This window comes from Ascidiella aspersa, chromosome 7, assembly GCF_963924565.1.
Source record: "Ascidiella aspersa chromosome 7, kaAscAspe10.2, whole genome shotgun sequence".
In the NCBI taxonomy this organism is placed as follows: domain Eukaryota; kingdom Metazoa; phylum Chordata; class Ascidiacea; order Phlebobranchia; family Ascidiidae; genus Ascidiella; species Ascidiella aspersa.
Genome location: NC_139453.1, coordinates 1,305,387 through 1,328,312, shown reverse-complemented (window position 1 = coordinate 1,328,312; position 22,926 = coordinate 1,305,387). Strand labels below are relative to the sequence as shown.

The window sequence follows — 22,926 nt, the reverse complement described above, 5'->3', positions numbered from 1 at the left end:
TTACGTTTGGAGTTGTGCCAAAATGTGCATTTTATGTCTAATTTAAAGAAGACCACAGGACGTCGCGCAAAGCGCGAAAAATGGGGACTATATTTGTTATCAAATGTAAACTTCAATTTAGATTTGAAGGGCGACGTGACGCACTGAGCACAGATAAAAAATGTACATTGCTTGAAATATTGGACTTTATCAAATTGTGGGGTGCGTTGACCTAAATGTTAAGATTAAAATACATAAAAATTTCGCACAAAAAAACTATGCTTTTTTCTTTGTGTTTTGAGGCTTTTAGTTACCGATGTGTTACTTGCGGTACAACGCCCATATTGCAAAGACGATATAGGCCTAAATCGGGAGAAACACACTACATGGCATTACTAAATTAGGTTGAAAATTTGAATCGGTATGCTTTATAGTTTAGAAAACGGTCGGTATTTTGTTCATATTTAAAAGACGGATTACATTCCACCGAAGCGCAATAAAATTTAAATATTAGGCTAAGAGACTAAAAATCGAATTTGGTGGGGTCATGACAAGATGCGTCCCTTGAAAGAGTGTTTACGATAGAACCAAACATGTACAAACTCGTCCTTGTTTTCTTGAGCTGGACTCGGGTCTCGCACATTTGGCCGGAGAAAGACTCGGGTATTTTTAATCAACCCGCAGTCCTACAACCTAGCTATGAAGTGGGCAATTTAAATCCCTATTTACACTTGTACTGGTAGTAATTATACTTTGTTTCAGTTATTTGGCACCTATCAATTAAAGAGCACTAAAGAGTTTCCCGGAAGCAGTATTTTTTTCTATCATTATACAAGGCATTGGACGCTAGACGACTATTCTGTGTCCTGTGGTGATCAAGAATTTATTAAAAGGCACTCTATATTTACATATTTTTTCACAAGCATGCATTATAAATTTAAAATGTGCGTCGTTTTAACACATTATAATAGTTCATAATCTAATACTTGAATAAATTGTTATTTAATAGATAGGCACTACATGTTAAAAAACGTATTAAAAAGTTTTAACTATGGTAAAATCAACGACTGACTATTTTACACAGCACAAGAAAAAATAGTAATAGATTGAACTTTGGTTGTAAAAATAACATTTAAAGATTGGGAATGGAATATAAAAAGATAAATTTAGCACTTATAATAGTATAAAACAACTGCATAAAATATATATTACTTCCAAAGGCTACAGAAAAGAACTACAGACATTGCATATTAATAAACAGTAATGAGCACACAAATAGAATTAAACAGCACACATCAAAACACATAATAATACTACATATGTAACCATTTACAAAGAAATGTAATCTTTCACGATTCTTAGTTACTCATCTGGTGAAACACAAGCAGATTTTTTAAAATGATTACGCAACTGAGCCATGCAAAAGAGTAAACAGACTCATATAATTTATTAATAGTATTTTTTCAAGGCAATGTCACAACGAAATTCTTCAATCTCATACAAATGAACCAAGAGATGTTCCTTTCCCTTGAGGAACTTTGCAAGGAATATATCCCACTTATCATCACCTTTCTTGTTTTCAAATATTTCTTTTTTTATATCAGTCTGTAAGCTGGTATGACTTGACTGTTTTAAAAAAAGGAAGACATGTTAAAACAATAGAGAAGATATTATTATGCACTATGTTTTCAATAAAGACAAATTTAATCACAATAAAGCGGTGGTCATCTAGAACAGTGGTTCTCAACCTTTTTTAGCTTACGGACCGGTGAAATTTCAAAACAAATTTTGCGGACCGGTGGACCTTTAAAAATCAAAATCAACCCAAAATGTAATTACGACTAAAGTATGCAACTTAAAAGCAAAGACTGGAAACTTCAATTAAATTAGCAATTTTCCGCTGTCTTTCTTATATCATACGTGGTATACGAAAGTTTTTCACATACAACTATCTTAAAGAAGAAGACTGTAACGACGTGTAATTAACTTTGTGTTACGTCACAATTCTGCAAATTACGGGACTGGCGAAGTTCTTAATTTGGTGAACAAGCTTTTAACATCTTGCATTTTGCAATTCAGATATAAAATTGTAATATATTTGGCGGACCGGCGGTTGAGAACCACTGATCTAGAACATTAAAACAAACTGTTTTAAAGACATAACACAACATATGAAGCAAAAAGCAGAAACACAAACCTTGTGGCGCATATATTTTAAAAACTCTTCCACATTCTCGCATGTCCTAACGGGATGATCTTTATCATTTAGCACTGATTCTGGGAGATCTTTCTTGGAAATAGAGAACTGCGTCACAGTTTGGTTGCTGGGCAAAAGTCCAGCTTGAAAGTTGTTCATCAATCTGTGAAGCTTGTTGTCCTCGAGTTGTTGACACTGATTTTTCTTAATGTTTGTCAATTTATTCTCAATTTTTTCTTTATAAATATCCTGAAATTAAAGAATAGTTATATTTTGGTTAGCTATTGTAAGTTTATGTTTCTGCAAAAAAAATCAGATTTTATTATTTGGGGGTACTGGCACCAAGTAAAACAAGAATTAACAATAAAAATATATATTTTGGTTTGTTATACAAAGTGTATATTATTAAACATCGCCCTAAAAATGACAATTTTTATATTTGTTTTTCATTACTTTTTTGCCAACTAAAACTATTTTCCATTGATACGTACCTTAAAAAATTCCACCTTCTTTTCGGTTTCCCAAAACAGTGGATGGGCAAGAACTTTTTGGATGTCAGGTCGTTCTGTTTTTTCGAAATTAAGCATCCCTCTGATCAATTCTCGGGCAGAAACAATTTGTTCCTCTACAATTAATTTATTTAATGTTAGAAAATAAAAAAGCAAATGCCAGAAGAAGTTTGAATACACACTTGTTAGTTTTCCGTCTGCTGTTCTCTTTGATAGTTCTTCAACTTCTTGTTCAACATTAAATAATTCTACAAACATATTTCTATTTGTGTAACTCTTAAAACAAGGTATCTAATTATTGACTAATATAAATTGTTTAAAAAGACATGTAACACTTATGTAATTCCTAATTTTTTTTCATAGATCACTTTTCGGAAAAAATTAAAGAAAATTTATTGTTTGACCAAACTATGAAGTAAACTAAAAATAAAATAAAACTAAGCACGATATGACTATTGATTTAATTTGAAAAGTGTGAATGTTGATTTAGTCTAAATCGAAAAGCCAAGTTTTACCTTAAATATTTTCTTGCCAAGATTTAATCTTAAATGCATTTGAAAATGAAACTCACCAATTAACTTTTCCAGGCAAGGAGGTTTACGATCATCGTTGGTAACGTTATGTTTGTGGCTTAAATCTCCACCAAAGGGATGACCCCCGTTGGTCAGCACAAAGTAAGCAACCAACCCAAAGCTAAAAATGTCAGATTTCTGTCTCTGTAGGTAAAAAGGAAAATTAAATAAGAGAAGATATGATATAGTAAAGATTAAGTAGAAAATTGAAAATAGCTAATACTAGGGAGGCTTGGTAATATCTGATCTTAACAAAGTGGTAGTATTGGCACACATCCGATACTAGGTTGGCATTGATGACGGTTTGGAACTTAGATGGTATCGGTGACGATCATAACTAGGGCAGTATTGGTGCTAAGGACATTATGATAACATCGGCGGAACCGATGCTAAGTGGTTTGTCAGTAAACGTCTGATGGTATCGGTGCTAATCTGATACCAAATTAAAATAGGCATTTCAGCAATGATTTATGATCGACGCAGTAATTTCTACTTTAAAATTTATATTTAATAAAACAGTAGGTTACTAAACTTTTAGTTGATACTTACTGTTCCACTGCAGCTGCTATCAATTGTTTGATCATCAGATTTGTATTTGCTTGTTCCAAAGTCCGATATTTTAACAATCACCCTTTCACCATCTTTGGTAAGCAACAGATTGCTTGGTTTTATATCCCTGTGTACTAAAGCTTTTTCACCTTTAAACAAACTACCGAATCTAGGCTAATAAACAATATTTAAATATGCTGTTGCTACCAGGCATAGTATATATTTAAAATAAGCTCATCCGAATCCAGTACTTATTTGTTTTATCCGACGTTTCGCCCTTATCACTTTTTATTTTGACTTTTGGTTAGGGCATTTTATTTTGCATGGTGTTGTTACACTCAGGGCTGCGGGGTCGGAGTCGGTACTCGACGGAGTCGGTTTGTTTTGCTGGAGTCGGACTCGGGACTCGAGTAAGACCGCGTAAAACTACTCGAGTCCCGAGTCCGACGTGCGCATGCGCAGTATTAAATTTTAAAACTGTTAAGGCGGCAAAATGTAAGTTGTAAAAGTGTAATAGCAAATGTGAAATATTTTTAAACCATGTAATGCGGGTCGATCAATTATGAAACCAATATCAGTGGATTGTAGAAAATCCACCTTAATTTAGTTGCGTAAATGGGTAAAATACAGGCTGTAGAGTCAGAGCTGGACTCGGGACTCGACAAAATCTTACATTTGGCCGGAGTCGGACTCGGGACTCGGGATATTTTTTTGGCCGGAGTCGGACTCTGCAGCCCTGGTTACATTCCCTGATAAAGGTATCCTGTATAGCTATCCGCAACGTTGGATTAAACAAATAAATACCAGAAAAACTCTTTTTCAGTCTAAAACAATATATGCTTACCTATTTTTTTGGAATGAAGATATTGTAATCCTGCACCAACTTGCTTCAGAATCTCAAGGGGAGCAATTTGAAGACAATCTTGCATGTTTTTATCGCCGGTAACACAAACTCCACTTTGTGTGTCAATCCAATTGGAGACATTTTGAATGTACTGTTGTGAAATAAGTCAAACATAAAAAGTATTTCCACATGTGAACATAAAAGAGAAAATTAAACAAGCAAAAATGCAAAGATAAATTTAAAACTTGGAAAAAAAGAAGCAAAGCAGTTCTTATATTTAAAATAGTCGTTCAATAATAGTTGGAGCACAGATTCATTCAAATTTTTTTTATTATAAGTAGAACAAGGCTGGCCCACTAAAGGACTGTGGGCAATTCAAATAAACCAAACAAAGAATTGACAAAGAGTTTGCCAAAAATGAGTATAAGCAAGAGAGTTCTGAATTTTAAGTGCAACTTTTTTGCTTCCTGGCCTATCTGATTAAATATTATTTCAGAATTTTATACAAGAACTATTTTTAAAGCAATACATCTTATTTTTGTAGCATACAAAATTATGCTTTGACTGATAAGTTAGTCAATAATGTGGTAGTTCTGGTAAATCGAAGGTAGTTGCTACCCTACAACCGGTATGTTTCAAGAACAAGATACAGCAAGCGAATGTTGTTTCTCGACTTGCTTCTCTTTGAGCCTGTGTAGCTCAGTTGGTAGAGCGACGGTCCCAGTATGACCGAGGTCGTTAGCTCGAACCTCACCACAGACTAGTTTTACTAACAGGATGCGCCAGGCAACGGTGCTGTGGTTGTTTCTCGGCTTGCTCCCCTCTGAGCCTGTGTAGCTCAGATTGTAGAGCGATGTTCATGGTGTAACCAGAGGTTGTGAGTTTGAATCGTAATTTAAGCTATTTTTAAGCGACTGACCACTTAATGTACCTAAGTTTGTTGGCTGACGTTAGGGCTTGGGTTACTATGGATTAAAATAATATTTGTGGTGGTTCAGTAGAAGCAATGGAATTAGTTTGTAAATTAGATTTTATTTGGCTTCTTTTACTACACCATTATGACAATAGGTAAAAATGTTAATGATGAAACCTACATTTTCCACGTTTGTCATGCAAAGTTCCATGAAAATATACCTCAATCCGCATGAAATGTCTTTATCTTTCTTTACCAAAAATAAAATATAACATTTTGTTACAAATTATACTATGGCAAATTTATCAACCATCTTTTAAAATATCCAACCGTTTTACAATACATACTACTTTTAGCTTGTAGTTTTCTTTGTATAAATAATATTTGCAATGAAGTGCCTACCTTAAGAATTTCATTATCTGAGCAGCAAATGTATTGGACAATGTTTTCATGGTTAAGATCTTTTAAAATATTTGCCTCATCATGGCTGTCATAGGTTGTGATGTCAAACGCTTTTGCACAAAGTTGCTGAATTGGGGACAATGACTCCGCACTGTGACGCGAAACACAAAATTGTAAATAAAAAGTTTGCATGTCAGTGAAAACTAATGTTGTTTAAACTTAGTATTTGTTAAATACGCCAGCTACTACCAAAATCATTTACAACTTAATGTTAGGGAATTAACCGCCCAGATCAAGCAACTAACTAACCTAACATGAAGTTTTACATACAGGATGCAGCAGGCAATGGTGCTATGGTTGTTTCTCGACTATCGTTTATTAGTACTACTTCATGTGGATTCCACAGCATAGTAATTAGGTAAATAAGCTGAATTCATACCAACTAACTAATGATCCTAGCCGAGTATTTACTGACAATTATTAATAGGTAAGAAAATATAGCAAATGACGTCCATAATGCTGAAGGGTTATAGCAAATAGGAAAACAACTTACAAGAAAATTTTTGCATGTTTATCATCGATTTTTCCTTTTATTTTGAACTTTCCATGAACAAGTAAAGGTTTTTCCACAGAACCTGCAAGTTAAAAATTGTATGAGCACAATAATTTATAACAGAAGTAAATTATTGTGCTCAACTATTTTTGAAAGAGACTTACTAGGAATCGTAGTTGACTCATTTTCTTTAACTGATTCATCAAACTGTGTTAAAGCAATGAAGGTTATTTGTTTTGAAATACTGTCAAACAAAAATCATTTTAACTGATATTAGTTTTATGATAGCAGCTAAGTAAGGCTAATTCACTTTATCAGGTAAGTAAAATGTAATAAAATATAAAAAACATTGCGCCTAATGTTTAATAAAAATCATTCCCAATTTAGAAGAAAAACATTTACTATCATTGGATAAAATCTGAATTTATTAATTAACATGAATTCAAAACCTTTGATACTGATTCTTCTTCAATAATTCCACCGTTTAAACTGCTTCTTCTGAGGTTCTCATTCTCTTGCATCATGCTGGTACTTGGGGTGCTGACATCCTTTATTGGGGTTTCTTCATTATCAATGAAGGTCTTCAGAGAATCTATGAAACAATTATGAGGGTATTGCATTTGGAATAGAAAACTGCGTACCTGCAAATCTTCTTTTATCAAAAAGACGTAGCGGCAGCAAATATTTTACCATGAAACATTAGCATGAACATATCGCATAATAAAGCCTTGTTTTTTTTTAAAGCATTCCATTTAACCAAGCTTGTTTAACGCAGCCTAACAGTCAACATTGTACTACTTGATGAATATGAGATTGATAACTATCTCCAAATTTATTAGACAAACTGAATCAATGGAACACATTTACTTGCCTTCACTTCCACAATCAACTGCCAACTCCTAAAAAACATATATTTGACAGAAAACTTTGTTTTTTAATGGTAACTTGCAAGAAAAAAACATATAGCAGCATGTAGAGGTAAAAGCTGTTCTAGTGTTGCCAGCACTTACTGGATTGCATTTTGCTAGAGTTTTAATATGTTGAGATGCTTCGCTGCTCATGTTTCGCCATTTACCATTCTCATCTTTTTGACAGTTCAATAGACATAATGAAGTTGTTATTTTATTCAGAAAGCCTTTTGTTATAACATGCTGGTCGTATAAACCAATATTGTTGTTTGAGATATCAACTTCATGGATCTAAATAGAAAAAGAGGTTTTACTTTGAAAAAACACAAACATTATGAATTAAAAAAATATTACCTGAACAGACATCTGTGCAATACTTTCAACCAGATATCTGAATGCATCATCGCCTAATTCGCAATCAACTAATAAGAGCTGTTTAATGGGGTGCTTAGACTTTTTCAGCATAAAGCATATTGTAAGAACTTGACACAATGTCAAACCACCACTACATTCAATCTTTGTGGGGAAAATCTTTGTGGGCTTTGTGGGAAGAACACCTATAATGCTTGGGAGTAAACCATCACCACCCTCTCGAAGACATGCCATATATCGAAAAAAATCTATAATACACAAACGGTTTTTCAACATATTTTTTACCTTACGCCAGAAACCTAAAGCTTTAAACATATGTAGTAACCTGTATTGCAGGATGTCAAAGTTTCAAATTTGTTTTTTAGGTTTTCAGCAAGTGCTTCTCTTTTTTCAGTTTTATCTAAAAACAAAATCATTGTGAAGTTGAAACAAAAAGCAATCTATAATGCAATATTTTGTACTTATTTTTCAATAAATTAATTTTGTTACTTTACTATAAACCAGGGCTGCATAGTTGGAGTAGTCGTGTATTTTGATGGAGTTGGATTCGGGTAAGACTACCTGAGTCCAAAGTTTGATGTGTGTATACGCTGTAGCAAATTACAAAACGATAAGGTTGCAAACTGTAAATTGAAACAGTGGAATGACTTTTGGTGAAATATTGTCCAACAACATATTTTCAGCTAGTTAAGCATGTTCAATACAGGGTATGAAGTCTGCGCTGGACCCAGGACCCAACAGATTCAACAAAGTTGGCCGAAACAGAACTAGGTTCCATTTTTACTGCCAAAGTAACAAATTTTTTTATCAACTCCGCAGCCCTGCTATTAACACTAATAAAAAGGCGACCAGACATAAAAACATTCTGAAAAATTACCTTTACATTGAAAAGTTTCATCAAACAAACAACCATGTAAAAGATGAAATACGTGATTCATGTTGACCCCTGTGGAAAGATTCTGCAACCAGTCTTTAAACTCATTTAAATTTAATTGAGCAACATGTTGTGTTGCAAAGTAATCAAGAAAACACAATGGGGAAAAGCACACTTTTACTTTGTCTCTCTCAACTTTTTTTTTAACTGATGAAGTGCCGGGAAGAGCCACCACAAAATCCTGAACGTCTTTAATTTCCAACTTATGTTCACAAAGATCTTTCAAAGAGAACCTAAAGTTGCTCTGATAATTTGAACTAACAGCAAATGCTAGCTTACAAACTTGAGAAAGTGTATTTCTTAAATCACTTCGGGTGTTGATGTTGCTTCCCATGTTTACCACAACTTTTTTCAGAATTTCAAAGGCAGATGTCAAAGGCAATTTCCCTTCAATATTTGAGAGGAAAATAGGTAAGCTGTAGAGCTGAAGCAAGAAAGGGTCATTTTCCCGTATAACCATCCAGTTATGTTCAGCCTTCTCACAATGCACACTATGTTTAAATAAACCTTCTTGAACATCTGATGCAGATAAATTAGCAAGGAGATAAGTCTTCGTTGGTCGGAGATGCGGTGCCATTTGTATCATACTGCTAAATCTTGTCGTAAAAACTTTACAAGACTCTTCCAGAAGATGATCATCAAACAAGTTAGAGACAATCTGCCAGACTGGAGCCGGTGTGTCGTAGCGTAGACGAGGGGCTCTCTCATTCATGTGATGCCACCAGCTTGCCTCATCAGCCCCATCAAATATAAGAAGCAACTTCTTGGGAAAGTTCTCTATCCACTGAAAAGCTTTTTCGCAGTCGGCATCCGATAAATCAGGACAATTCCTTTTAATCAAGAAATCTTTGCAGGAAAGATTGCCATCATGATCAGATTCAGAAAATTTTTGCAAAATACAAAGAAGCTTAGAGTTTGAGCCATTAAAGTAATCAGCCATTTCTAGAGTATTGGTTGTTTTTCCAGATCCATATTGGCCAATGATGGCAGAAAAACAATTATGCGGATTACTAATTCTTGAGCAAAGACTCTTAAAGTTTATATGTTTTTTTTGTTTGGAATTTCCAGACAGTTCATCAAGTATATCACTATCACAGTCATTAAACAAATCAATATCAACAAACGTGGAATGGTAGCCCAACCCATCACTTCTTATTTTGTTCAATGTTTTAAGTGCATGTTTTTTCTGCCATTTCCTTATTTTTTTTATTTCTGTGAAATAAATTAAACGGATAAATGTTGTCAAAGAAATAATAGTGTTTAGCTAATATACCTGGTGGAAAATAATCTTCTTCCAAAGTATCATCCTAAAAAAAATTCGTAATTTTTAAATTAAAATAAATATACACTAGTATAAAAAACAGCATTCTTATGGTACTTACAGTTGGCTGGACATTATTTGGAACAGACATTGCAATTGTATTTCACAGCTTCAGTTTTAAAAATTTTGATGAACCCTTGTAGGCAACCATAATAATAATCCTAGCTGAATTCAAATCAGTTTTATTATTAATAAATAGTTTTACTAGCAAAGCTATAAATGCTACACAAAAGGCTAAAGTAAATGCTAATATGACTTCTATGTATTACTTAATTGTAGTTTGTGTTACAAGGTTTTAAGACTACAAGGTTTTTTGATATATTTACCAATCTATTTTAGAAATTTTTATTAGATTGTTTTAGAGTTAGACAGTACAGTTGTACTTAAATCTAAAACAGAACTATATTGGCAATCAAATCAGAAACATACACTCAATAATTAAGACACATCTCTTGTAATGTAGTTATTCTTAATTATTTTGAATTTCAGATTTTTGACCTTTTTAATCTCAATATAAAATCACCAAACCTGTCTATATTTTCCAATTTCGAACAATAGCATTTAAAAATCATATACTTGAAATTTCCACTACAACTTAAACATCTTTTAAAGGACATTAGCCCTTGGAAAATACATTTTGTCAAAGCTAAGCTTGTTCTGCTGACAAAAAAACAGAGGGCTTTTTAAAGAGTACAATGGGTCTGTGCTTGTCAAAAACACGAAACCTTTGTTCAATGTGTTTATCAAGTTACAGAGTTGGCTGGGGTATTGAAATGCTGGTATGCTGAGGTGCCTCTACTTTTTTATAATATCAACAAAGGCATACTTAATATTGACTAAAGTTTTAACTAGCTGCAACATGTTTTTTTTTTGAGTATAAAAAAACGAATTATTTTTAATATTCTTCTTATCACACGGCTGACAGAACATTTTATAAATTAGATGCAAAGAAAAAAGCCTTATGAATGCCATGGTCAACAGTATAACAAATAATTAAAAAAAATGTTCACTTTTTTAACACATAAAAATTTGATAATACTATTCAAATACTAAAACATGGATTTAAAAAATCAAGAAAAAAAACGTGGATATTTAAAAAAACAATAAAAAAAACATGGATATTTAAAAGACTTTTCAGTGAACAATTAAATTCAAAGACGTTCAATTTGTGTCAACCCTTTGTCAAGTCACATTGGCAATCATTAATTTAGTTGACATTGCTTACTAACAAACTCTGTATATTCCACCACAAGCCTAATCACACAGTTGGTAGAGTAACCAAGGTTGTAGGTTAAAATCACTGGTTAGTTTTATAAGCCTGAACTTACTTTTATATAAACCCTTGATTGAATGACTGATTTTAGTTTTTGCCAGGTGTTTGTTGTGGAAAAATGCACATATTTAGAACTATGCTACTACTTCTCAGCATACCAAGGTAAAAGTCAGTAGGTGTCTGGCATTCAAAAACTGTTAATAAATTACAAATTTAATGTTTTACCTAAGGTAAATTTTGCTTTACATAACGACAATGGCAAATGGAAATTATAACAAATTACAAATTAAGCTTTTTATATTTTAATTTAGGAAATTATACTTGCAGGGCATCCTCACTTATTTCTACGGCCACCAGTTTGTTAAAACTCGGCTATTTATAGCTTACTTTAGAAAGGATCTATTTATAGCTTTCTTTAGAAAGCGACTTGGCGACTATATCGGCCAAAGAATCAGACAGAAAACCAAAGAAATTAGTCCAAAAAAAAAATAAAAAAAATAAAATAAAAAAAAAACATTTTTAATTTTTTTTTTTATTTATTTTTTTTTAAATTTTATTTAGTATTATATAACTATTTTTTAATTTTTTTTGAAAGATCGATTTTCCAAACAAAGGTGTGCTTGTTCTACACATATTTAATCCAATATTTTTTTTTCAAATGCTGAATATGTAGGTACATTATGCACTAAAATTTTTTGTGCCATTTAAAAAAAAATATGAAGCACGTTGTTTAGCAGGGTAAAGCCAGTGTTTGGCATATAGATTGTTTATTGGTTTAAAAAGTGTTAAGTTTTAATAGAACTGTTGTGTATTTGTAGTTTTACTTGATTTGGCAAATACTTCTTTATTGAGTTAAAAAAAGCAATCATGATCGTTGCCATTCCTGTTAAATGATAGTCGCCATTCCTGTTAGACAAGTATTGCATTCGCATGGGGATAACTAGGATGTACCAGGCCATGCTGTTCCATCTAAGGCTTAAACTATATTTTTGACTGTTTTAATGTCATAAACGCAAAAGATTTTCAAACTTCGGCCTCGTTTAGGTATGGTTGTGTCTCTGAAGCACATCTATTCAGCCAAGAGGTATAATGCATACTATGGTATGTTGCACTTCACTGTGCGACTCTAATTTCGGCAAACAATTTCTATTAACTTGGATTATATAACACACCGTTATTTTTTTGTTAAAAATTTCTCCCAGTTCAAAAAAAAAAAATTTTTCTCACTTTTCAATTTGATTTTAACCTGCATGTGTGCTCATGAGTTCGCCCCAAAACAGCTTATCTATGTAACAGTGTTAGAGTAAGAAAAGCAGACATGTGCATCTCCAGTTCCCCAGGTGGTACTTGAGCATACCCAATATGTATTTTTTTAGGTCACAAAAATGTTTGTGCCTTGGGCGCAACTTTACCTAATCCATTCTTAATAATCTTGTTTATCTCCTAAACATGGCAAGGTTGATACATTCCTTTGACAAACACATCATTTAGGTTTAGGGGCGCGACCAAAAACCGAAGAATTTTCGCAAAAAATGCTTGTCACCAGAAGGCTGGCAAGATTCTGCCAGCCTGGCTCAGGCTGTAACAGCAAGTCTAACAATGCTTTAAAAGAAACTGCCTCAAAGCAAGTAGAATATATCTTGGCTTCAAATCCAACAATTCTCCGAAAAAGAAACTTTCATCACAAAACTTTAGAAAATTAAGCTCACTGTCGGTTAGTCTTAACAGTTAAAAAAATTGATACTGCGCATGCGCACATCGGACTCGGGTAGTTTTATGCGGTCTTACTCGAGTCCCGAGTCCGACTCCGGCAAAACAAACCGACTCCGCCGAGTCCCGAGTCCCGAGTCCGACTCCGCAGCCCTGGTTTAAATTCACATTCAGGTGGCACCAGGAGAAATAATTCTAAATTTTGTATTATTTTTATGGTTTAATTAAGCCCTGTCCCAGACCAATAAACGAATAACAAAAGTTTTAAAAGTGCAATACAAAAGACCTATCTAGGTCCCGTTCGGTTTAATTTCTGACAGTGTTGTATTGACTTAAGTCACTGTTTTTAAAAGATTTTAGTCTTTTGACAAAAATGAATGACTTGACAGAAGTCTTTTGAACAAATGACTCGGGATCGGGATTAAATGAAGTGTTTTTCATTAAAATTTATCTTAAGTTTTGCCCATTAAACACTTCTATTGCTGCGTTTGTGTTATTTTTTTGTTAAATTGTTGCTTATAATTGTATACGAGTTTACCTATTTTATTAGTTTAACAGTTTACTTTCATGTCAATGACATGACTTGAAATTGATTTGCTCTCATAATGACTTGACTGGGAATTGACTTGTTATTTTTGCGAAAGACCTGACTTGGACTTTTATTTTTCAAATGTCTTGACTCTTGACTGGGACTTTAGTCTTTTCAAAATGACTTGTTTACAACACTGCTTTCTGGGTATCGCGCATGACGACATATTATGACATCATACTCTAACCCTATATCACATGTGACGTCATCAAAAAGTACGTACGACTTTCAGCCATCTTGCCTTTTTATATAACTATCTAATATAAACCAAAAGCTAGCCTGCACACTAGCTAAACGAAGAAATTTCAAAGGCAAAAAAAACATATTTAACCTCATTTTTTTAGAAAAAAAATTTCACCACAACAATAAGAATGATCTATATTTACAAAATAAAAATTAAAAAATTAAAAATTAAAAAAAATATTAATATTCAAAATTAATATTCGCAATAATTTTTAATAAAAATTAATTTACGCAACTAGAGACCAACAAAATCGCATAGCGCTTGATAATACCTTTCCAACGATGCCACACATGACTCGGTGATAGTTGAGGCCATACGCTTTTATCGGCGATAACCGATCCTAAAATTCATAAGCGATCGCGGTAATATTTAAACGCCTGTCACTTGCCCAATTTAAAGAGCAAGTGAACGAAATTTTATCAAGACATTTCTACAAGCCTTATAATGCCATAGAAAGAAAAAATAGTAAAAAATTGTAATGTTGAAAATATTTCAAATTTAGCATTTGTTATGCGTAATATCGAGTTTTTTCATCCCACCAACATCCGCCAAAAAAGACCCAAAAATCAATTTACGCAACTAGAGACCAACAAAATCGCATAGCGATTGATAATACCTTTCCAACGATGCCACACATGACTCGGTGATAGTTGAGGCCATACGCTTTTATCGTCGATAACCGATCCTAAAATTCATAAGCGATCGCGGTAATATTTAAACGCCCGTCACTTGCCTATTGTTCGAAATGATTTCTATAATCTCATATAGTTTTAAGAAAAAATGCCTTTGTTCTAACAACGTCCTCGCATTCATTGCCATTCTTTACGCTTTTAAAAGTCTTTGCGCCGGCTATTGCTCCCGGGGTAAAGGGCTGTTATCTTTTCGCACCAATTTCAAGTTCAGCTGCTGCACCATGCATCCCTGGGGCGTCAACTGGGGCAGCACTCCGGTGTGGAAGATCTAAGTGCAACAAATTACAATGATTAGTTGTATATGAAAAACTGTCTACACACTAAAACTACACATTAAGAAACGTGTAACAACCTTCGCTCCTGGATACAACACTTTAGTGAGGCGGATCAGCGCTCTCGTATCCTCCAAGATCTCAGAAATAAGTCTAAAAGGAAATATAGTAAAAATAAATAAGTCTATGGGGTAAACTTATAAAACATTATCAAACAAGGATAGGCTGATGCTTCCTCCGGGCTGCTGTTGACCACGTCGTTATTGCCAAGGCCAATAACGACGGCAGCAACTCCATCCAGTATTCGGCTGTTTGACAGCTCGGTAATACCATGCCTGGTGGTACCCCCGGGAATACTGAGGCCACAAACGTCGAACGCAAAGTTCGACGATGGCCTTACGAGGCAGGGCTCAACCAAGTTCCGAGCATTGCTGTCGGAAACATAGAGGAGCCGTTTGCGGGAGCTCGGTAAAGGAACCTTCCAGCTCACTTGCTTCCCGCAAATTCCTCTGCCATAGGACTTCACTGGAGGCCGAATACCTTTAACCAAGGCTCTAATCTGTGATAAATAACAGTAGGCAAGCTACTTTTAAAATGTAAATTACTTTAAGAAAATAATAACACAAATTTCATTTTACTCTTACCTTGCTCCAGCGGAAAGTACTTTCGTCGGTTTGAATATACATTCTTGATTAGTAAGAGTAATGATCTTTGAATATTTTGACAGTATATTTGCACTGTAGAGAATGTCGTAAAGACTGGAATTAGAACGTGCTTACACACGCGTTATATGGAAGGCGTCTCGTTGATTGCTTGAGCCATTGATTACAGGCGCTTGAGCCCGAGCGGGCCGATCAGTCGCTGATACCGACCATGCTAACAAACAAATTAAAAACTGGTAAACAACTTCGGAGTAAACAACTTTGGGTAAACAACTTTTGGGTAAACAACTAGGCTGGAGCAAGGTAAAACTCTAAAATACAATAAATATTAAACATATTTTTGGATCTGGTCTTAAAAATAGGAGTACGACATCTTGATCGAAAATCTTGCCTAAGGTAAAACATATTTTGAACTGGCAATTCACATTTTAGACTTGATATACATTTAAACCAAGGAAATTCATTGTAAAATAACTTTTAAATATTTTTTTATGATTTTAAATTTTATTTCATCATGCTATAGTATTTACTATTTCTAATTTCAAACAATTACAAAAATCATGCTTAAATTACAATGTGCAACTGGCAATGAATGCGAGGACGTTGTTAGAACAAAGGCATTTTTTCTTAAAACTATATGTGATTGTAGAAATCATTTCGAACAATAGGCAAGTGACGGGCGTTTAAATATTACCGCGATCGCTTATGAATTTTAGGATCGGTTATCGACGATAAAAGCGTATGGCCTCAACTATCACCGAGTCATGTGTGGCATCGTTGGAAAGGTATTATCAAGCGCTATGCGATTTTGTTGGTCTCTTGTTGCGTAAATTAATTTTTATTAAAAATTATTGCGAATATTAATTTTGAATATTAATATTTTTTTTAATTTTTAATTTTTTAATTTTTATTTTGTAAATATAGATCATTCTTATTGTTGTGGTGAAATTTTTTTTCTAAAAAAATGAGGTTAAATATGTTTTTTTTGCCTTTGAAATTTCTTCGTTTAGCTAGTGTGCTGGCTAGCTTTTGGTCTAATATAAACTATAATCTTAGCTTGAAGAACAAAAAACAAAGAACACAAAAATTGCATTGTGAAACAATACTTTCGACCTGGGGAAACCCCCTACAGCCTAGCCTAGTTTTTTATTCACTAAACGACCTACCCAAAATTTTAGTGCAACTGAGAAACATGTTCAGCGGTTTTTTTTATGATTAATACATATAGGCCAATTAAATAAGCTTTTGAATTATGATTCCAGGTTGTTTAATGTTTACTTAACTATCACTGAATGTTTTACGAAACATCCCTCAACGACTTTAAAAGCTGACTGTGCTGCGAAATGACTGTAATATATTTCTAGCGGTGGATGCTAAAATAAAAATTGCCGTTACAACCCAAATTCTTTAGTGGTTTATTGTTGAATTGTTGAAGGCTTTATCTGCCAGTAGACATTGATTAGGGCGGCGTATTTACAATAAAAACCCAAATTGAATTGCCTTCAAAATTATAGTATGTGTAGGCCTACTATTTTTGCCGTTTGCCTAAGACCACTGCATTGCCGGACATAACTATTTAACACACACTGTAGAATTATACAGACTATAATAATTCTCTATGTAACACACCCTCCAATATACGCAAACACCGTTGTTAAACTTATTGTACAAACATGATGTAATTTCCCGTTTGTGCACCACCAGTACACTCACATAGCAGTTCCCTCTTCCTACGCACTACGGTATGGGCAGGCGTGGAGCACCATTATTGTTTGGAGGGATCTTTCAGACATGACGTCACAAATATTAAAACGTGGCGTCACATGTTTACAACCAAATATGACGTCACGAAGTTACATCCTAAGGTGACGTCATAAAGACGAAACCTTAAGAACACCAAACAGTTCGTTTTTTGTTAAACTTTTAGGCTGGAGAAATGTCACTTAATTTTACTTCCACTACCTGCAAAAGCTATAGTATTAAAAAGTAAAGTCATTTTTTCTGTCCACTTGAAAGGAAATAGACTGACTTCTCTCCCTCCAAAACATATACTATGATTGAATATTTGTACGATACAACCCTAGGTTCCCCACTTGACATCGGTATCACCAATCCGATATCATCGGCCAACCGCAGTGGTCGTTTTATTTTGTTCTTATTATTCGAAATTAAGTTTTATAACAAACTTTATGACGTGAGCCAATCAACCTAAAACATTGACCGCGTAAAGTAGAGTAACCGCCGCAGATTTTAGCAGGAAGCCTGTAGGAATGTTTGACGCAACAAGCTAAAATAAAAGCTTTTTTTCTGCCCACTTAAAAGGAATTGGGACTGACTTCTTGCCTCCCTTTGTAGCCAATACAGTGATTGAATATTTGTGCAATGCCACCCTAGTCCGATATTATGGAACAACTGTAGTTTTATTAGTTGATGCTTAATGTTCGAAACCAAGCTTCTAACCAACTTTATGATGTGACCCAATGCAGTGCTCTTTACCATAAATAAAATATTGATCCCGTAAAGCAGTGCTTCTCAACCTTTTTTCGCCGCGACCCAAAGGCTATATTAAGCGTAAGTAGGACGACTAAGCTTTGGCGACCCAATTGTTTTTCTTGTAAGCCAAAAAAAGGGCATTAGCATAAATAATTTTGAATTTTAATGATCTAAGTGCTGATTTTTCTAAACGACATCTGGGCAAACTAAACGACTTTCCACAGCATTTTACAAATTACTGCTATTGCATTATAAAATAACAAGATTCTAATTTGATAGAGCAGTGAATAAGTTTAACTAGTTTAATTCGAAATACAACTTCACAATACGTCAAGTAAAAATGCACGACATACTTTTTAGTTGTAGTTAGAATAGTATTAAACATTGAATATTACAGTTGATTTTATCGAACTGCATCCAAAATATAGACAATGTGTAAAAAAACAAATATGAAGATATCTAACTTCTATATGTTGAAGATTAACGTAAAGCGAATATAATCAGCACTTGTATGAATATTGTCTTCAACATTGAAGAATGATATACAGCGACGTTTAAATTTGTATAAGAAACTTACAATGGTTGAAGAAGATAGACTTACATACATTATAATAAGAAAAATAACAGGATGAAATAAATTTAAGTTGCTAAGAAACATAAAATAAAACAACATTTCTAAAGATGTTCTAATATTTGTCAAAATAAAAACCTTCATGAGTGTTTATTCGGAATGTAGAATGCCTAAACTCAGTGTAGAAAAAAACTAAGGTCAGTAAGTAAACAATTTTGATAAAAACATTTTTGAAACTAGTATGTTGCAATTGCAATACAAATACATTGGAAAAGGTTCTACCAATAAAAGAACATAACTATATATAAGTGTACAGTATTGACTAAATAAGGATAATTTCAAGAAAGAAGTTTGGAAGTGGCCATTTGACCGGATCGCTCGTTTTACACTTCCAATACTATAATATTTATTGTTTGGGTTGGTGTTGTGGGAGGGAGGGAGTATTAGATTTAATCTTCCGAGTTTTGCATAATTTTAATATTTTTTTGTGGAAATTAATTTAAATACTTTGTTAGCCAGGAAATAAGTTCAGGAGGTGCCTATAGGCTATTTGGCCTTTTATGCTTGCACCCGTTATTAATGAGTTAAACAGTCAACACCGTATACGCAATCAAAACAATGTTAACCAAATGGTTTTAATTGGTCTAACCAAGGTTAGACTGTGTTAAAAAATAATGAAAATATTGCATCTATAAATGTAAAACAGTATCCATTAAAGAAAAATCTTAAAAGGGTTCAAAATAACAAAAATATATTGCCATAAATTTTGTAAAGCTAAATTGTTGCTTTCAAAACCAGGTGCACTCAGGGACAGTGAAAATTCACTAAGTTGTCCGAAGCCAGAAAAGCTTGATAAGACTTTGCTTTCAGTCACAAGTTGTCGTATGACACACAATTCCGACTCGATCAATTTCGACCTCGTAAACCTCAGCCCCTTGTGCCCCGTCGACTTCCCCGAGAAGATCCATAACGTTTTGTGTTGACATCGGTTCCTTGGTGACGATGTACATGAAGCCACCACCGCCGGCACCACAGAGCGCCTGACCGAACGTAAACGGCCGAAACTTCTCCATCATACGAGTACAAAGGTCCGGCTCGCAACCCGATGCCATCACCTTCTTTTGCTCCCAATAGCGATTTATATGACGGCCGATAGCTTCCAGGTTTTGCTCGTTGAACGCAGCTAAGCAGTCTTCTGCGTTTTTCCGCAGATCACTGCAGTTCTCCATTATGTCCTTGCGTTTTGTGTACCAGTTGCGAAGGACGTTCTGCAGAAGGTTTCTAGCGAGGCGAGTCTTTCCTGTGTAAATTATCTTAAGATGATCGCGAAATTTAGCGTAAAAACTATCGGAAGCACTCACAACTTCTGAGGTTATCTGCAGCGGTAAACTAGGAGCAGATCGTCCGATTTTAATGCCCCCCAAAATTCCACCAACCTGATCCTGCCAACCACCACCGGTCGTTAGCATTTGTTCAACCACCAAGACTGAGTGAAGCAAGGAATCAGCGTCCACTGTAAAACCTGAGGCTCTGTAAAGAACAGCCATTACAGCAGCTGCTAGAATGCTGCTCGTGCCAAGACCGGAGCCCCTTGGTAATTTTGACCAAGTTTGAAGCTCAAATCCGCTCCCGTGCTTGTTTATGAGTTGATCTTGCAATGATGAGCTCGATTTGGGATCAATTATGCCAGCGAGAATACAGCAGGCTTTTAACAAGGCACCTGTTACTTGTGGTTGATAGTAGTTTAGCATTTGCTCCATAACTGAGCATTCAACCACTTGTGTGTCGCTCTCAGTTTCACCAAGTAAGCAGAGTATGATTTTGGGACTCTTGATTTTCCTGATTCTGGCACCGATTGGTCGTTTTCCATTTAACAGAATGGCAACATTAACCACTGAACCACCAAACTCATAGCATATTGGGGGAGTATCGGTCCAACCACCTGAGAGATCGATTCTAGCCGGGCATTCGGCGCAATACCAAGTATCAAACGGCAGTTCATTGCACTTAACTGTGCGTATAAACTCCATTGCACTCTTAACAGCGTGGCGAATCAGAATTTGTTCTGCGCCTTCGTAATGACGAGATGCCCGGATCAAAAGATCAGGATGGTTCAGCCATTTTTCTCGAACGGCAGCAAGGTTACAAATTCCGTTTCCAATCTCACCTTCCTCCAACAAAGCAAGTGGTTGCTGCCATTCCTTATTAGCAGCTGGCCCACTTCTTAAAACCGCCTTTGGGCCTGCCATAACACCAAGCACATCAGCAATGCAAGCAAAACAACGCGCTGATATATCCGGGCGCTTCTGGACATTTTCATCACTTACGGCCTCCATAGCTACCCTATCAAGGAAATCTAGAAGCTTTTCGTGGTGTTTGGCCGCTACAAATGCATTTAACAAGGGCAGAAGGCTGATGTTTATGTTTTCCAAAAGAATCTTGCCAATTTTTGTCAATGATATTTCCAGGAACAAGGCTTCTTGGTGGTTAAGCTCGTCGTTGTAGTCAACGTGCTCGAGCATTTCACAAAGAGAACATCTCCAACAATCCGACCAGCTCCGGAAATCTTGCTGCGTTAAAGTTTCATTCAAAATCTTAAAAACCTGAGGCAATCCAATCGAGTGATGAGGGTGAAAAACTGGGAAAAGCCTGGCCATAAATAAAGTGTTTTTGTGTTGCTCGGCGTCTTTTTTCGAAACAAGATTTCTGTAACTCAAGGGGAGTGGGTGGCATCCAGAAATGGCAGATGATAGAACATACCTCCGTGGCACCGTTACCACTTTATTCTCATACAAATTTTCAGGGAGTCTGTTCACCGATTGATCTGTGTCTTCGATGATTCCCAAAAGTTGATCATCCGCCTTTAGTGCTGCGAAAATTCTTCTAGTTTGCTGGTTGCAGAACTTTACTGACATACCCAAAACAGTGCTGTCTGATGGAATGTTTGAAGCAACAAGATTCTCACAGGACGTATTGTTTAAACCGTAAACGTAGCAGTTTCTACCAATCTTAGTATTTTTTGTAACATGGCAATGAACCAAGCATGTGTTGTCTCCGATGTCAGCACCAGATTCAACTATTGAGTTAATAAGCAGAACATTTTGACCAATTTTGGCACTATCAGCGACGGAGCTGTGGACAATATTATGTGGTTTAAAACCAGAGCAGCTAGAAATAGATAAAATATTGTTCCAGTATACTTTTGGAGATTCAGTCATGTCTATGTAGCAATGTTGCCCACCTTCAATAAGAACTCCTTTTAAAGGAACCTTTCGAAGTTGCCTCCACAAAATCGATCGTGCATTTTGCATAAGTTGTTTATGAGCTGTGGTTTGTTTTTTGGTCACCTGCCCGTAACGACCGGACCGTTTGCCGCGGATGAATTCATCTTCACTCACTGATGAGGCCATAGGAAGTAAGATGTCAAAAAATAACGACAGACCAAGGGGGTCCATTCCACTATCGATACCGAGGTATGTGCAGGCATCCAACGGTGGGGTTACGTGGGTTGCAAGCAACATTTCCGTTGCGTGCGTCGAAAAAAACACAACTCCAGTAACTAAGGCCACCACGTTTTCCTGGTAGATGCATTTTGAAATCGCATCGTGGCTTCCACGGAACAAAAGATCAGTAACGCTATTCTGGTGGTCGATGCAGTAAACACCGTGCTTTGTTGCATAGTCCACTGTACCAGGAACCGATACACATAAGACTCCATCTCCTACGCTTAACTTCTTCCAGTTTAAAGTTGTCCCGTCAGGAATATTGAGCAGCATGTCGCTACTGCACACCCACATGCCAGGGGGAGAGTTACAAGCCAGTTTGTTGGTGACCAAATCGAACAGAGAGTCAAAATTAGTTACCAAACCACACAATTCACCTTGTTCAGGCACTAATGGTAAACTAACAAGACTACGGCCGCATGCGTCATACGGAAAATAGCGACCAAAATGCACGACTAGGATTCTGGCTGAAGCCAAGACATCTGAAGTGACGACTGTGTAGCCATTCCTCGCTGACAAGTGTTCCGTTAATATTAGGAGAGCGTTTAAAGTCGCACCCCCGCTACCGATGCCATCTTGTGGATCTTCGATGCAAAGCACATCGAGATCACTTGGTAGAGTGCCAAGTTTTTGTTTAATGTCCACTTGTCTTTGTACGGCTTCGGCATATTGTTTGGATTTGCAAGTTATTAATAGTGAAGTCCATTTTGAATGGCTTTTTGACATGATTAGAACATAATGTTATATTAATAAACATGAATCTACAAAAACAGTTAACAAACGGCAGTGTAAAGTTATGAGCATGGGTTTAATCAGCAATATAGTATTTTTACAACAAGGTAATCCCGCATTCTGCGGCAGTTG

General features: G+C 35.3%; 2 protein-coding genes across 6 annotated transcripts; both read right to left on the bottom strand.

Annotated features, from left to right (window-relative positions):
* Nucleotides 1–853: 853 nt before the first annotated feature.
* Nucleotides 854–11,699, bottom strand: LOC146137197 (uncharacterized). 5 transcript variants are annotated; one of them, XM_083394012.1, is made up of 20 exons: nt 10,582–11,699; nt 10,115–10,218; nt 10,006–10,039; nt 8,676–9,944; nt 8,124–8,198; nt 7,781–8,046; nt 7,529–7,717; nt 7,390–7,417; nt 6,968–7,110; nt 6,683–6,725; nt 6,519–6,600; nt 5,966–6,116; nt 5,745–5,813; nt 4,651–4,801; nt 3,807–3,955; nt 3,257–3,401; nt 2,868–2,933; nt 2,668–2,801; nt 2,177–2,425; nt 854–1,605 (listed from the first exon to the last, which is right to left on the bottom strand). In XM_083394012.1, exons 2-20 carry the CDS (start codon nt 10,142–10,144, stop codon nt 1,429–1,431), a joined length of 3,450 nt encoding a protein of 1,149 aa, XP_083250138.1. In that variant the 5' UTR covers nt 10,145–10,218; nt 10,582–11,699; the 3' UTR covers nt 854–1,428. The 5 variants fall into 5 exon arrangements, with proteins under 5 accessions (XP_083250138.1, XP_083250137.1, XP_083250139.1 ...); XM_083394011.1 differs by having other exon boundaries at nt 10,115–11,699; XM_083394013.1 differs by having other exon boundaries at nt 3,807–3,946; nt 10,115–11,699.
* Nucleotides 11,700–18,288: 6,589 nt separating this feature from the next.
* Nucleotides 18,289–22,926, bottom strand: LOC146137196 (L-fucose kinase-like). Its single transcript, XM_083393479.1, has one exon. The coding sequence runs from the start codon at nt 22,786–22,788 to the stop codon at nt 19,426–19,428; it is 3,363 nt and encodes a 1,120-aa protein (XP_083249605.1). The 5' UTR covers nt 22,789–22,926; the 3' UTR covers nt 18,289–19,425.